Source organism: Oncorhynchus gorbuscha, linkage group LG14, assembly GCF_021184085.1.
Source record: "Oncorhynchus gorbuscha isolate QuinsamMale2020 ecotype Even-year linkage group LG14, OgorEven_v1.0, whole genome shotgun sequence".
Taxonomy (NCBI): domain Eukaryota; kingdom Metazoa; phylum Chordata; class Actinopteri; order Salmoniformes; family Salmonidae; genus Oncorhynchus; species Oncorhynchus gorbuscha.
The window spans coordinates 55,005,059-55,019,876 of NC_060186.1; the positions used below are offsets into that span (position 1 = coordinate 55,005,059).

The 14,818-nt window shown below is 42.9% G+C and overlaps 1 protein-coding gene across 1 annotated transcript in view; it reads right to left on the reverse strand.

Moving 5' to 3' along the window:
• Window positions 1–469: 469 nt before the first annotated feature.
• Window positions 470–14,818, reverse strand: part of LOC123995931 (protein cornichon homolog 3-like) — a 46,931-nt gene continuing 32,582 nt past the window's right edge. The window contains exons 4-6 of the mRNA XM_046299590.1: window positions 8,578–8,690; window positions 4,283–4,426; window positions 470–1,204 (exon numbers count right to left, since the gene is read on the reverse strand). Coding sequence (XP_046155546.1) covers window positions 1,177–1,204; window positions 4,283–4,426; window positions 8,578–8,690 — 285 coding nt within the window. The 3' untranslated portion in view covers window positions 470–1,176. The remainder of the gene's footprint in view (window positions 1,205–4,282; window positions 4,427–8,577; window positions 8,691–14,818) is intronic.

The following is a 14,818-nucleotide window of genomic DNA, read 5'->3' on the forward strand; positions in this document are numbered from 1 at the left end:
TCTGTTACTTGAACTCTGTGAAGCATTTATTTGGGCTGCAATCTGAGGCTGTTAACTCGAATGAACTTATCCTCTGCAGCAGAGGTAACTCTTCCTTTCCTGTGGCGGTCCTCACGAGAGCCAGTTTCATTATAGCACTTGATGGTTTTTGCGACTGCACTTGAAGAAACTTTCAAAGTTATTGAAATTTTCCATATTGACTGACCTTAGCAATGATGGACTGTCATTTCACTTGGCTTATTTGAGCTGTTCTTGCCATAATATGGACTTGGTCTTTTACCAAATAGGGCTATCTTCTGTATACCACCCTTACCTTGTCACAGCACAATTGATTGTCTCAAATGCAATAAGAAGGAAAGAAATTCCACAAATTAATTTTTAACAAGGCACACCTGTTAATTGAAATACATTCCAGATGACTACCTCATGAAGCTGACTGAGAGAATGTCAAGAGTGTGCAAATTTGTCATCAAGGCAAAGGGTAGCTATTTTGATGAACACTTTTTTGTTTACTACATGACTATGTGTTATTTCATAGTTTTGATGTCTTCACTATTATGACACAATGTAGAACATTGTGCAAATAAATACATACCCTTGAATGAGTAGGTGTGTCCCAACGTTTGACTGGAACTGTATAAATATTAACCCCCAAAAATACATATTATCCCCCAAAAATATATGAGATATTGGCAACGACGCAGACAATTCCATTGATTAAAGCCTCAATCTATCTGCAATATTAAAGTGGATTCACCCCCTAAAAACAAAAACAAAAACACTACTGTGTCCTACCATGGTAGTGGTGGTGCTACTGTACTTCTCCAGGACAGGCTGTGAGTACAAACATTGGCCAGGGAGTGACAGACAAAAGTAGATATGGTGGTCGCTGTGACTCATCATGGGCTGTTGACCTACAGAGCACTGTAAACAGTACTGTAAGGTCTCGTCACACGAGGAGACGACTGGGACTGGTGCTGAAACCCTTCCTTTCCCCCCCAGACCAGACCAGCACAGCCCAGACTCAACAACTGTCCTTCTTCTCATGAAACAGAATAGCTGTGACACAAAGTGCTCTTTTTTTGCTCCAAAGTTGTTGTTTGCGCTAGCTAACTCATATTCCAGAAATCAGTCTCTGATATCCGGAGGATGGCTCAAATACAGAGAGTTCTGCTGTTATGAGGTTACCAAGGAGTAGACCATACTGGAAGAGAAGAGAGGAGGAAAAACACAAGATAACAAATCAATGACTGAGACTACATGATTGGACCAAACAGAAAAAAAAACCAACAACAACTACAAACAACATTGACAAAAACTATTCGATTATAAGCTGGTCCAAAGGAATTAATACGCATTCAAGAAAGGAGCATTCAAGTTAAAGTGTTTAAGAAACGTCTGATAAATCCATGCTTGGTTTAGTAGTGGTTGATGTGTTCAGGCTGGGTGTCTGGGTGGCTGCCAGATTCACTGAGACATTGTTTGTGTTTGTTTATTTGAAGTTGCAATTAAAATAGCTCTTTAACATTGTGCATATGGGCTTTTCAACTAGAAAGGATCCACATTTTGCCCGTTTAAAACACAAGCAACTAAAATAAGCAAGAAATATATGTCAGGCTGCGGTAAAGTTCTGCCTGAGTAATCTTATCGATAAATCAAACGTAAATATGAAATATTTATTTGACGAACTGGCCTCGAAATAAGAGGTGGGGCGACTGTATGTCCTAGCACACACAACACTTCTCATGAAATACACAATCTGATGGTTTATTCAAATGAGGACAGTTTTGTTCTTTACAAACCATGATTCATGTTAGCATAACAACATCTTGTGAACTGGTCAGACGAGCGTAGGTTTCCAAGAGGCCAACACCTAACATTTGTTCTTAGCATCAGGTGAACGAATAAACATCTTTGAAAATTAGATAGCCTCCTAGCTAACTCTACTACAACAGCACATTTAGTGCTTAAACTAAGCATGATCACCTAGCTACTCCAAAATGGAGACATTTGCATGAATCCTGCTATCTTCTGGCATGTGCGGCACTAATCCCTGCTGTGGTGAAGCCTGAACTCTCTTTGTCAGTCTGGGTTATCAATATCCATTTTTCCTAATGTAATGGAGGCACAATAAGTATGGTGGCCTGGAGGTGTCTTACACCCAGTGTTAGGAGAACCAGAGGCAGATTAGGCAGATGATGTCTCTCTAACAGCCAATCACCTCTCAGAGCTGTAGCTAGATGAATTAGTAGTCTTAGCCCAAAGCTACTTCTCCTCACCACGGCATCTACTTATTGTACCTCATCACAAGATCACTGTTCCTAATCTACTCTAAAAACATCTCCATTATGACTCAGCTGTTAGGTGAAAAAAGACTGGTTTAGTTCCCTGGTCATTTGATGAAGACCAAACCTAGTATCCAAACAGTGAGACAGCAAGCTGAACAACAGCTGAGGAGATGTGTGGAACAGGCACTCTCTAGCTATTGGATCTCCCACTTGCGGGTACTGTTAAACACCTTCAGTGTAACAAGCCCTGTACTTGGAATGTTGGCGAGAGTTACTATAACTGCACTAATATTCCATTGCCGTTAGATATTACATTACAGTATGAGATGTGAATTAGATCACATTTACTCTCCAGACTGTTCATCATGGTAGAGGGGACAGACATGCTTCATATGTCCTTGCTGTCAGCTAGTCATCTGTCTGAATGTCATTGAGGTTGTTTTAATTCACCCAGTAGTTTGGCTTCCATAGGCGAACACAGCATATTCCTCAGTGAGCTAATAAACTTGTATATTGAGCTCGGCTTCCTTATCAAAGCAACATAGTAATTTCTTGTTCCCTTATATTTAAACGGATGTTGGGCTAATGAGCCGAGGCCAACCTGGCCATTGTAATTGAGAGGGTTATGCCTCCAGAGTCTTTGATTTCCCATCAATCTGTGAGTGGGAGAGCATTATGCAGCTGATGCTCGATAGTTTCAGGCAGTGTGTGTGTGTGTGTGTGTGTGTGTGTGTGTGTGTGTGTGTGTGTGTGTGTGTGTGTGTGTGCGCGCGTGCGTGCGTGCGTGTGCGTGTGTGCGTGTGTGCGTGTGTGTGAGTGTGTGCCTCTGCATTTGTTTGTAAGTGTGTATGTATGTAAGGAAAGGTTTAGAGATCATGCCAAAGACAAGTGGAGATGTGAGTGAGAGTGGGTAGGCTTTGGAGCAGTATTACAGTAGTAGACAAAGAGGGAAACATTCATATACAGTAACGTAACATAACATCTCTAGCAGTGATTAAACATTAGGAAAAATCACACATCTCATCAAGGTTAAACAATAGAGGACTCCATATTATTATATTGCTATGTTATATTCCATATTAGACTCCACTAGAGTGATCGTCTCCCCTGTGACAAACACCAGCAGGTCAGGGGAGCGGGAGTAATGTAGGTCAGAGGTTAGGGGTTAAAGATGATCTCCTTCAGGAGGCTCATTCTCCAGGCAAGGTTGTGCATCAGTGCTACAGTATCGCTGAGGGGGGAGAAAGAGAGAGAGAAAAAGTGTGTGCAGGGGTCAGTGGGTCAGTGAGGGGGTCAGAATCACAAGGTGACAAACCCACTGAAGAGAGACTCACTAGTAGAAGGCCAGCGGAGCACCAAATGGCAGGTCAGGTCCAGTACACGCTACAACCGAGGGGAAGAGAGTCAAATGACCACATTCACCACTTCCGACTGGTCAATTACAAATTCACTGTGCCTCTGGTGAGATGTTACTACTACCAGGGGCTGTAGGGTCAATTCCATTTAGATTTGGTCAATATAAGTGACTGTTTAAAAGTTTTAGTTCAGGAATTGAAAATGTCCCAACCAGAACCTGAATTGGCTAAACTGAAAAGACAATTTACCCCTGCCCTTAGGGCTGCAGGGCCAATACATTGTGACTGGAGGATATACTATGTAATGGCTATGTAAACATCAACAAGAACTGAGCCTCCTAGATAAATGTGAAAAAGAACAGGTATCTAGGAGGCTCACTGCTGGCTGCATAGCATACTGAAAGGACATAATGTCCTTGTGAATTCAGATGCTGGTTGAGGACCAGTAGAAATCTACACTTGGGATCTTTAAACTTTAAACAGCCAATACAGCATGTATACATGTCTGAAAAGCATGTAACAGCCCTGAAAAGGAGTAACAACTATACTGTAGTTAGTCACTTTGAGGTGAAAGATGATCGTTGTCTGCATCTTAACACCTTACCAAAAAACACAGTGGAAAGTGCCTTTGTCACTCACCAGTAGAGATAGTAGAAGAAGGAGAGGACGAAGAAGGACATCTTGCACCAGGCCTCTTTTTGGCAGAACTTGAGCGTGTCCCCGTTCATGACCGAGGCTGGGTCGTAGAGGAGCTCCTTAGTGTCTGTGGGGCTGTGGAAGTACCTACCGAATAGGGACACGACACACGAGGGGTAGTTGACCCGTAGAGACAGAAGGTAAGATGAAAGGAAGAATGGAGAGATGGAGGATGAGTAGGGGGGGGGGCCTCTTTCCATGAAACATCTGACTGTTCATGATTAGTATGATTATGTTGTGCATGACTACAGGTAGTAGTAGTAGTTGTAATGCATGGTTTATAAACATAGGTCCATGTATTTACTTATGTAAATAGATACATGAACAGATGGTTTATAATGATTTACCAATAGTTTGCTAATGGGCAACAAACTATTCAATAATGGTTTATAAGTCATTTGTACTATAGACAGACTTAAAGAAATGATGACTGGGTTTTTGTGGAACAAGATTGCTACAGTATAAATGAGAATGTGCGTGAGAATGTGTTTTCAGTCAGCTTAATGTACCTGGTAAAATAAAGGTTAGTCAATAATAAACATTCCAGAATCACAACCATTCTGCCCATTCCATTAACACATCTGTACCTCTCCCATCGGGGGGGCTGTCTGTAACCTCAGCTCCACTACCTCTCACACTACCTGAAGAAGAGAGAGGTACAGGTACAGAGAGAGGGACTCAGGTGGAGGTTGATAGAGAGAGACACTGAGGGGGAAATGGTGGGGGCATAGTGGGGACAGGGGGGCAGCTGTCTATGTCTGTGTCTGCTACCAGGGTGAGTTCAGTCTCAACACAGAGAGACAGAGGGATCCCTTCTACTTTAGCAGTGCGCTTCCAGTGGACCCAGCTGGGGGGGGGGGGGGGGGGGGGGACCAGCTCAGTCTGACTAGTGAGGTGCTCTGCTGGGCACTAAGAGCCAGAGGGATTAGTTTCACTGGCACATTTTGGGGGCATTGGAAGCCAACCACACTTTTGGGAATGCGTAATGGTCCTCTTATGATGAGGCTATATGGAATTGGCCTTAAACTGAGACATTTTTCACAGAAATGTAGCCACCGCTTTTCATCTGCAGTACCCAAATCCAGATAGCTGATGTTCTGATAGAGCTGCAAAAACTGGACCCCTACAAATCACCTGGGCTAGTCAATCTGGACCCTCTCTTTCTAAAATGATCTGCTGCAATTGTTGCAACCCCTATTACTAGCCTGTTCAACCTCTCCTTCGTATCGTCTGAGATCCCCAAAGATTGGAAAGCTGCCGCAGTTATCCCCCTTTTCAAAGGGGGAGACACTAGACCCAAACTGCTACAGACCTATATCTATCCTACCTTGCCTTTCTAAGGTCTTCGAAAGCCAAGTGAACAAACAGATCACCGACCATTTCGAATCCCACCATACTTTCTCCGCTATGCAATCTGGTGTCCGAGCTGGTCATGGGTGCACCTCAGCCACGCTCAAGGTCCTAAACGATATCATAACCGCCATCGACAAAAGACAATACTGTGCAGCCGTATTCATCGACCTGGCCGAGGCTTTCGACTCTGTCAATCATCGCATTCTTATCAGCAGACTGGTTTCTCAAATGACTGCCTCGTCTGGTTCACCAACTACTTCTCAGACAGAGTTCAGTGTGTCAAATCGGAGGGCTTGTTGTCCGGACCTCTGGCAGTCTCTATGGGGGTGCCAGAGGGCTGACTCTTTTCTCTGTATACATCAATGATGTCGCTCTTGCTGCTGGTGATTCTCTGATCCACCTCTACGCAGACGACACCATTCTGTATATTTCTGGCCCTTCTTTGGACACTGTGTTAACTAACCTCCAGATGAGCTTCAATGCCATACAACTCTCCTTCCGTGGCCTCCAACTGCTCTTAAATGCAAATAAAACTAAATGCATGCTCTTCAACCGATCGCTGCCCGTACCTGCCCGCCCATCCAGCATCACTTCTCTGGATGGTTCTGACTTGTATGTGGACAACTACAAATACCTAGGTGCCTGGTTAGACTGTAAACTCTCCTTCCAGACCCACATCAAACATATCCAATCCAAAGTTAAATCTAGAATTGGCTTCCTATTTTGCAACAAAGCATCCTTCACTAATGCTGCCAAACATGCCCTCGTAAAACTGACTATCGTACCGATCCTTGACTTCGGCGATGTCATTGGCAAAATAGCCACCGACACTCTACTCAGCAAATTGGATGCAGTCTATCACAGTGCCATCCGTTTTGTCACCAAAGCCCGATATACTACCCACCACTGCGACCTGTATGCTCTCGTTGGCTGGCCCTCGCTTCATATTCGTCGCCAAACCCACTGGCACCAGGTCATCTATAAGTCTTTGCTAGGTAAAGTCCCACCTTATCTCAGCTCATTGGTCACCATAGTAGCACCCTCCCATAGCACGAGCTCCAGCGGGTATATTTCACTGGTCATCCCCAAAGCCAATTCCTACTTTGGCCGCCTTTCCTTCCAGTTCTCTGCTGCCTATTACTGGAACAAATTGCAAAAATCACTGAAGCTGGAGACACATATCTCCCTCGCTAACTTTAAGCATCAGTTGTCAGAGCAGCTTACAGATCATTGCACCTGTACATTGCCCATCTGTAAATAGCCCACCCAACTACCTCATCCCCATATTGTTATTTTTTTTCTTCTCCTTTGCACCCCAATATCTCTACTTGCAATTATTTCACCACTATGGCCTATTTATTGCCTTACCTCCCTAATCTTACCTCATTTGCACACACTGTATATAGACTTTTATATTGTGTTATTGACTGTACGTTTGTTGTTGTTTGTGTTGCACTGCTTTGCTTTATCTTGGCCAGGTCGCAGTTGTAAATGAGAACTTGTTCTCAACTAGTCTACCTGGTATGTGTCTGCTTTACATAGGTAGTGATGCTCTGTTCCACTGTGTTGCTGCTGCTAAACCTAAATCTAAAAATCTCCCCTGTTGATGTGGCTGTGTGTCACTGAGCCCCTTCTGCATGTGGGGGCTGATAAAGGAGGAGGGGGACGAGCTGAAGACATTAGGCATCAGCTGTACTCACTGGGAAGGAAATCAGACGGACAGATCTATAGCTGCTGTGCGTATCCCACCCCCATATCTCCACCTCTCTTTCGTTCACTCTTTCTTTCTTTATTTCTTGCTCTTTCTCTCGCTCTTGTGCGCGCTCTCTCTCTCTCTTTCCATCTCTTTCCAGCTCTCCCTGTCTCCTCTCAGCTGTGCAGAGAGAACAGCATCTGTAGCCACTGGGCATCTGGCAGTCTGCAATTAATGAGTCAGAGAGCACTGCTGCGTAACTTCAACCGGCTGAGCAAAACAATCACAGAGTTCTGCAAGTGATTCACATCAAATAACGAAGAACAAGTCAAAAGAAAATAAGAATATAACGTGTTAATGGGAGGGAGCCGTGACAGGTGACCCATTTTCAGGGTGTGATATTGTCACGTTCTGACCTTAGTTCTTTTATTATGTCTTTGTTTTAGTATGGTCAGGGCGTGAGTTGGGTGGGTTGTCTATGTTCTTTTTTTCTATTGATTTGGGATTGCTGTGTTTGGCCTGGTATGGTTCTCAATCAGAGGCAGCTGTTAATCGTTGCCCCTGATTGAGAATCATACTTAGGTAGCCTGGTTTCACTTTTGAGTTGTGGGTGTTTATTTTCCGTGTTAGTGTTGGTGCCACACGGGACTGTTTCGGTTTGATTTCTCACGTTTATTGTTTTGTTCATTGTTCATTACTTTATTAAAACACATGAACACTCATTAACACACTGCGCTTTGGTCCTCACCTTCTTCCACCACAGATGATCGTTACAGATATCAGATAATCATTACCAAAGTCACATACAGCCTGTCTGTCAAATTACAATTTCAACTTATTGAAGTGTTCAATTCATTTAAAAAATACAATATTTTTCTTTATTGCGGTAACTTTTGAAAAGCTCTATAGATTTTTACAAAGGATTTCTAACAAAAACGCAAGGTATTGAAAGACTGTTTGTCCCTTTGTTGCGCAGAGACAAAACAATCTGTTCATATTTACAATGACGGCAGACTCCACTAAACTCTACTTTGTCAGTCAAATTTATGTCCATGTTTTATGTTGGCCTCTGTCTATGAATGTCTCGTGAATATTTCAATATCATTGCTTATCTTATGGGCACCACACTGAATTCATGATATCTTACAAATGAGAGAAACACAAAGTAGACTGGTCCAGCTTCGATAGTTACCTCCATGTGTTGTAGAAGAGGAGGGGGATGTTGAGGCCTACTGTCAGCCACTCCTGGGCACACAGGAACATGATACAGAACAGCCCATGGATAGAGTACTCTGGAAGCACCAACTGGCAGGGAGAGAATGAGGGACAAGGGGTCATTATAGACAAGGGGTCATCGTAACGGTAACCTTGCGTGCTAGCCAGGCTTCTACAGCTTTTGAAAGACACTATCTCTTCGGCAATCACAGATAGCTTGAGACAATTACACGTAAGGCTTCATGAGGTTATGCATGGATAATGACTTATGTCAATACATTGGCAATTATCCTAAACTTAATTGTTATTGTGCCATGTCATGTGTCTAAGCATTACTGTATTTAGGTTTTATCAAATGTAATCAAAATGGCAAGATGTGACACAGCAACTTCATCATCAGGGTTTTGAAACCTTCAACATAAGCTACATCATGTATTGCTCAGTAAGACCAAATGTTGTATTTTAGATAGCAGAGAAGATTAGTGAGTGTGGTTCAACACAAGATGGCAAACCTCCATCAGTCACATGAATGAATCCAACAGCAGCCGATAGTCATTAGAGCAGAGCTCCAAACATGGTTAGAGTCTGGCAAAGAGTGAGCACCGATATTACAGAGTAGTCATTAGCGCTCGCGGCATCACATACAGCATCTCACTCCCCAAAGAGCCAGCGCTGAGCCGAGCCTCATCTTTCATGTGGTGAAATTAACGCTGTGTGAAATTAAGATTTTGGAAGCAGCTCGGAGCCTTCCCAAAGAAAGTTGCAAGTCAAAAATTAAAGCTGTGGTTTAAATTGAGTCTGCTCTGAAGAGATTTAAAGCACTTCGTGGGTATGATTATGACATGAATCACGCAAAATGTGTGGGCAGAACTGAAAAATTGTGTTCGAGCAAGGAGGCCTACAAACCTGACTCAGTTACATCAGCTCTGTCAGGAGGAATGGGCCAAAATTCACCTAACGTATTGTGGGAAGCTTGTGGAAGGCTACCCAAAACGTTTGGCCCAAGTTAAACAATTTAAAGGCAATGCTACCAAATACTAATTGAGTGTATGTAAACTTCTGACCCACTGGGAATGTGATGAAAGAAATAAAAGCTGAAATGAATCATTCTCTCTGCTATTATTCTGACATTTCACATTCTTAAAATAAAGTGGTGATCCTAACTGACCTAAGACAGGGAATTTTTACTAGGATTAAATGTCAGGTACTGTGAAAAACTGAGTTGAAATGTATTTGGCTAAGGTGTATGTATACTTCCGACTTCAACTGTATCTATGTTTAATGCTATTCCCGAAGCCCTTCAGAAGTTCATGAATATTTAACACACTACAGGCATAACTGGAGCCCTGTCTGAAACACCTGGACTACATTCTTCACAGCACTACATGCAGTACTTCCTAATAACATAAAAATATATTGGAGCACAGAGGAGGAGCTCTTTAACTACAGGTAATGGAGTAACTGCTCCTCAAACAGAACTATACACACACACACACACACACGCACACACACACACACACACACACACACACACACACACACACACACACACACACACACACACACACACACACACACACACACACACACACACACACACACACACAGACACACACACAGACACACACACACACACACACACACACACACACACACACACACACACACACACACACACACACACACACACACACACACACACACACAGACACACACACACACACACACACACACACACACACACACACACACACACACACACACACACACACACACACACACACACACACACACACACACACACACACACACGCTCATTAAAACACAAATAATCACGCTAACCTTTTAATTACCCCCGCTAATTCTCAGCCCCCATCCATCAAGTCCCTACCCTCGTTGTCGCTGGCTAAACTCCTGCTGAACGCAGACAAACATTATGAACCGCTCCCATGCTAATGTACCAGGCATAACGGAATTGAACCTACAACACAAAGTACATTATGAACACATAAACCAAAAAGAATCCAATAAAATAATATACATTTGATCAGAAATACAGTGTAGACATTGTTCATGTTGTAAATGACTATATTTACAGGTTTACTTGTAACCTGTGAGAAAGACGAGTTCACATGATGGAGCCGCAGCCCTCAGGGAGAAGGGCACAACGGCCACTGGCCACAAAAGGCATGGATTTTTTTAGGGTGCATTATGGCCACACAAAGGGGATGCTGTGTCACGTTCTGACCTTTATTTCCTCTGTTTTGTATTTATTTAATATGGTCAGGGCGTGAGTTGGGGTGAGTTGGGGTGGGCAGTCTATGTTTGTTTTTCTATGATTTGGGGATGTGTATGTTTCGGCCTAGTATGGTTCTCAATCAGAGGCAGGTGTCATTAGTTGTCTCTGATTGAGAATCATACTTAGGAAGCCTGGGTTTCACTGTTTGTTCGTGGGTGATTGTCTATGTTGATTGCTTGTGTCAGCACAGTTCTCATTTAGCTTCACGGTCGTTATTTCGTTTATTGTTTTTGTATAGTGTGTTTCAGTGTTCAGTGTTTTCTTTATTAAATATCAAGATGAACACAAACCACGCCGCATTTTGGTTCTCCTCTCCTTCCCAGGAAGAATCCCGTGACATGCTGCTGAGAAATTCTAGGCATTTTCAAGTGCTGATGTAGTGTGTACAGCCTGCGGAAAACATAAAGCAGCGCTCATGCCTTTCAAGCGACTTGTTTCAAACCATCATTAGAGTCGCATCATGCAGCCTTATAAATGTATTAATCAATCAAAATCAAAAGATATAGCTCAATGTTTGTAGAACAACTAATGTTACATTAATAACTCTAAATTAAGCATATAGGAATTCCTATTTCTTTGTTAGCTGCTCAACACAGAATAGCTGCATGTGTGCAAGATCCTTTATATTTTGTTTAGCTTTGTTCAATTGTATTCTTCATACTATAAAATAATGCCACGGAATTCTAAGCTAATCTTGTCTGCTAAATGAACTAGTGTAGCCCACAGACATATGGCTTACGGACATCAGGACTTAACGTAAGGACAACTCAGGGTATGCTATTCTGTTCTTCTGAAACAGACTACATTTTCTTCATATCATGATTCTTTAGACCTGTCTAAATTAAATAATGGATTTATTGTGAAGATGTAGGCTGTGTTACATAGATGTATTAGACTTTTTAATATGTAGATGTTCCAAAGGTCAGCACCTGTGGAAGCCAGGAGATGCTAAATGTGTTTATGTTAATTAACGGTCAATTACCGTGAGACCGGCTGACAGAATGTTGTGACAGCCACAGCCCTAGTAACAGCCCTAGTAAAAGGTAATTGAAATATGGAGTGGCAATATCGTACTCTATTACCTTCAGTCATTTTCCAACCAGGTTGTCAGACCCTGGTGGCTTGTCATTGTTGATAGACAACAATCTTTTTTTTTTCACTTCCTCACACTCACTTTACGGAATTCAAAACTACTCTGCTTGTCTTTCATAATTTGGTCAGATATACTTGGATGTGTAGTGTCAGCATTTGTTGCTGGCATACAGTATCATGCCTAAATTTGCTTAACTTGCCAATGAAAAAATAATGAAAGCAGTTTGCAATATCAGTGGGTTTTGTGATGAATGAGACATCTGATTCAATGAATGATGGAGCCGAGTTTGCCTTATTGTTTCATAGAATAGTTTTGTCTTCTTTTTATTTGCAGTACGTTTGCCAATCGGTTGTGCTGCCAGACTTATATACCATACCTTATCCCAAATCACTCTCAACAAAACACGTTTTAAATTCCTCACCAATCCAAGGGGATTTAACGTTTTTTTTTACAGTTATTTTCTTATTAGTACCTGGAATAGTGCAGCGCCTGGTTTCTCCTCATTACACACCACAGACCAGCAAATATTCTTTACATAATCAACATAAGAATCACTACAAAACTTTTTGTTTGTACACTATATTGGGCCCAGCCTTTGGCACTTTGGTTTTCCTAGATATGGCTATTATATTGTGATCACTACAGTACATCCTATGGATGTGGATACGGCTTTAAAGCACGTTTCTTTCTGCAGCATTCGTAAAGATGTGATAAATACATGTTGATGCTTTCATTCCTGTGCTGTTTGTAAACTACCCTGATATCCTGAACCAGGTTGCAGGCACTAGTTACCATTTGAAGCTTTTTCTTGAGTGGGCAGCTTGATGAAAGCCAGTCAATATGTCAATCACCCGGAAAATATATGTCACACATGCGAAGGAAAGTTTACTTTGTGCATCTTGTCTTTGTTGTCATAAACAATCCTTGGTTCCTGCCTGTGCCTGGTAAAGGTATGAGGGGCGGGGGGGGGGGGGGGGGAACGTGACTGCCCAGTGAGAGCTCCTGACAGACGTTCACGAGCCTCTCCAGCATGCTGACAATAAACAATGATTCATTTAGGATTGACAACGAGTGTCCCTGTGTAAGAATTTCCACGACACATTATCCCGATATTGACTGTTAGCACTTGGTGGTCTATAGCAGCTTCCCATCAGAATGGGCTTTAGGTGAGGCAGATGAACCTGTAGCCATATTACTTCAACAGTATTTAACATGAGATCCTCTCTAAGCTTTAAAGGAATGTGGTTCTGAATATAGAGGGTATAGGGTTGATCCAGCAGCTGTGTGGAGCTCGGGGCTCATCTGGGACGAACGAGGCTAGGATCAGGGCTCTGTGTCTGGGATTTGAGCCCTGAAGGGTTCCTCCCTCCCTGTCTTCCACATCTGACCACCCCGGGGTACATACATATTCTTATATCTCCACGACTCGACTCCTCGACGAGAAGTCAACTTGTAGCTATCTGTAAGAAGTAAGAACTAACTGAGGTCGTTTGTGCATCTCTCTCTCTCTATCTTTACTCCAAAAAGGAGAGGAACCCCAGAAGGTGACACATACACACCAGCAACACCTATTGTACATCTGCTGCAGAGCTACTGCGAGGTTTTTCTTTCTTCCAAAGATCACTCTTTACATTTACACCCCACACTACATACTATCTTTAATTCCATCTCATTCATTCTAATGCAATACAAACACCCACATTTCCCTCTAACATGCCAAGCCAATATTCCAATAACAGCCACTGCTGCAAGCCAGAGCCAATCCACTCCACAGCCCCAGACAGTGGCAAGGCAGGGTTTAACCTGTTGACCAATTCGAGCTGATGTCTGCAAGGGCCCCATTCAGCAACAGTTCAAGAGGTCAGAGTCCTTTTCAAGTGTGACTTTTAATGCGAACTGATGTCTGCAAGGGCCCCATTCAGCAACAGTTCAAGAGGTCAGAGTCCTTTTCAAGTGTGACTTTTGATGCGCCCCCCTGGGAGGGAGAGCAGAGCAACACGAGGAGGCAGGCTCTCTACAGCACACAGTTAATGAGAGAGCTGGCTGCTGCTGCTGCTGTGGACCGACTGCTGGTCCTCTACTCCACTCAGGCGATCTACAGAGCTAGCACCCACTCTCCTCTACTCCACTCTCATCCTCTTCTCCCTCTCCTTGACAGTCCTTCCCTCATTCTCTGCTTGCTGACTGTGAAGTTATTAGGCTGTGGAGTTATCGTCATGCCACTCGACGGCGGGTCGCTTGCAACAGCCAATTAGCACCACTTAACGGTGATTATACATCCCTCAACAGAACAAGGGCCCCTTATGATGTAGCCTTCAGTACGCTCCCAGTACAACGGAACCAGAGGATCATACGGTTCAAAAATACGTTTTAGACAGACTAAGAAGTTTCATTTTCAGAGATCATACCCCTTCTGCTCCTAAAATCCTGCCTGGGTTTGAACTGCTATCATAGCTGAGAGAGAAAGGCTAAAAACAGACCAAACATGAAATGGAAGAAACAGGGTTTACTAACTGAGGCCAAAGACAAAACCCAGCAAACTCATCTCGTGTCAAGGGCCATGACAGTGTGAGGTCCTTTATTCAGTGTTCATGTTCATAATTATACAGTAGCAGTATGTTCATTATGGAATGAATACAATCAATTCCTCTTGGTAACTTGATGTAGAAAAGGGGCTGAAACTAACTAAAGGTCATCTGGTAACAGATATACAATCATGTATGAAATATTGCTCTTCCTAGCTCCTTTACGCTCATGACTAACCTGGATATAGCTCCCATTTAAGCAGCAGAAAGTGTCTTCTGCTGTCGCCAGAGATCAAAAGAG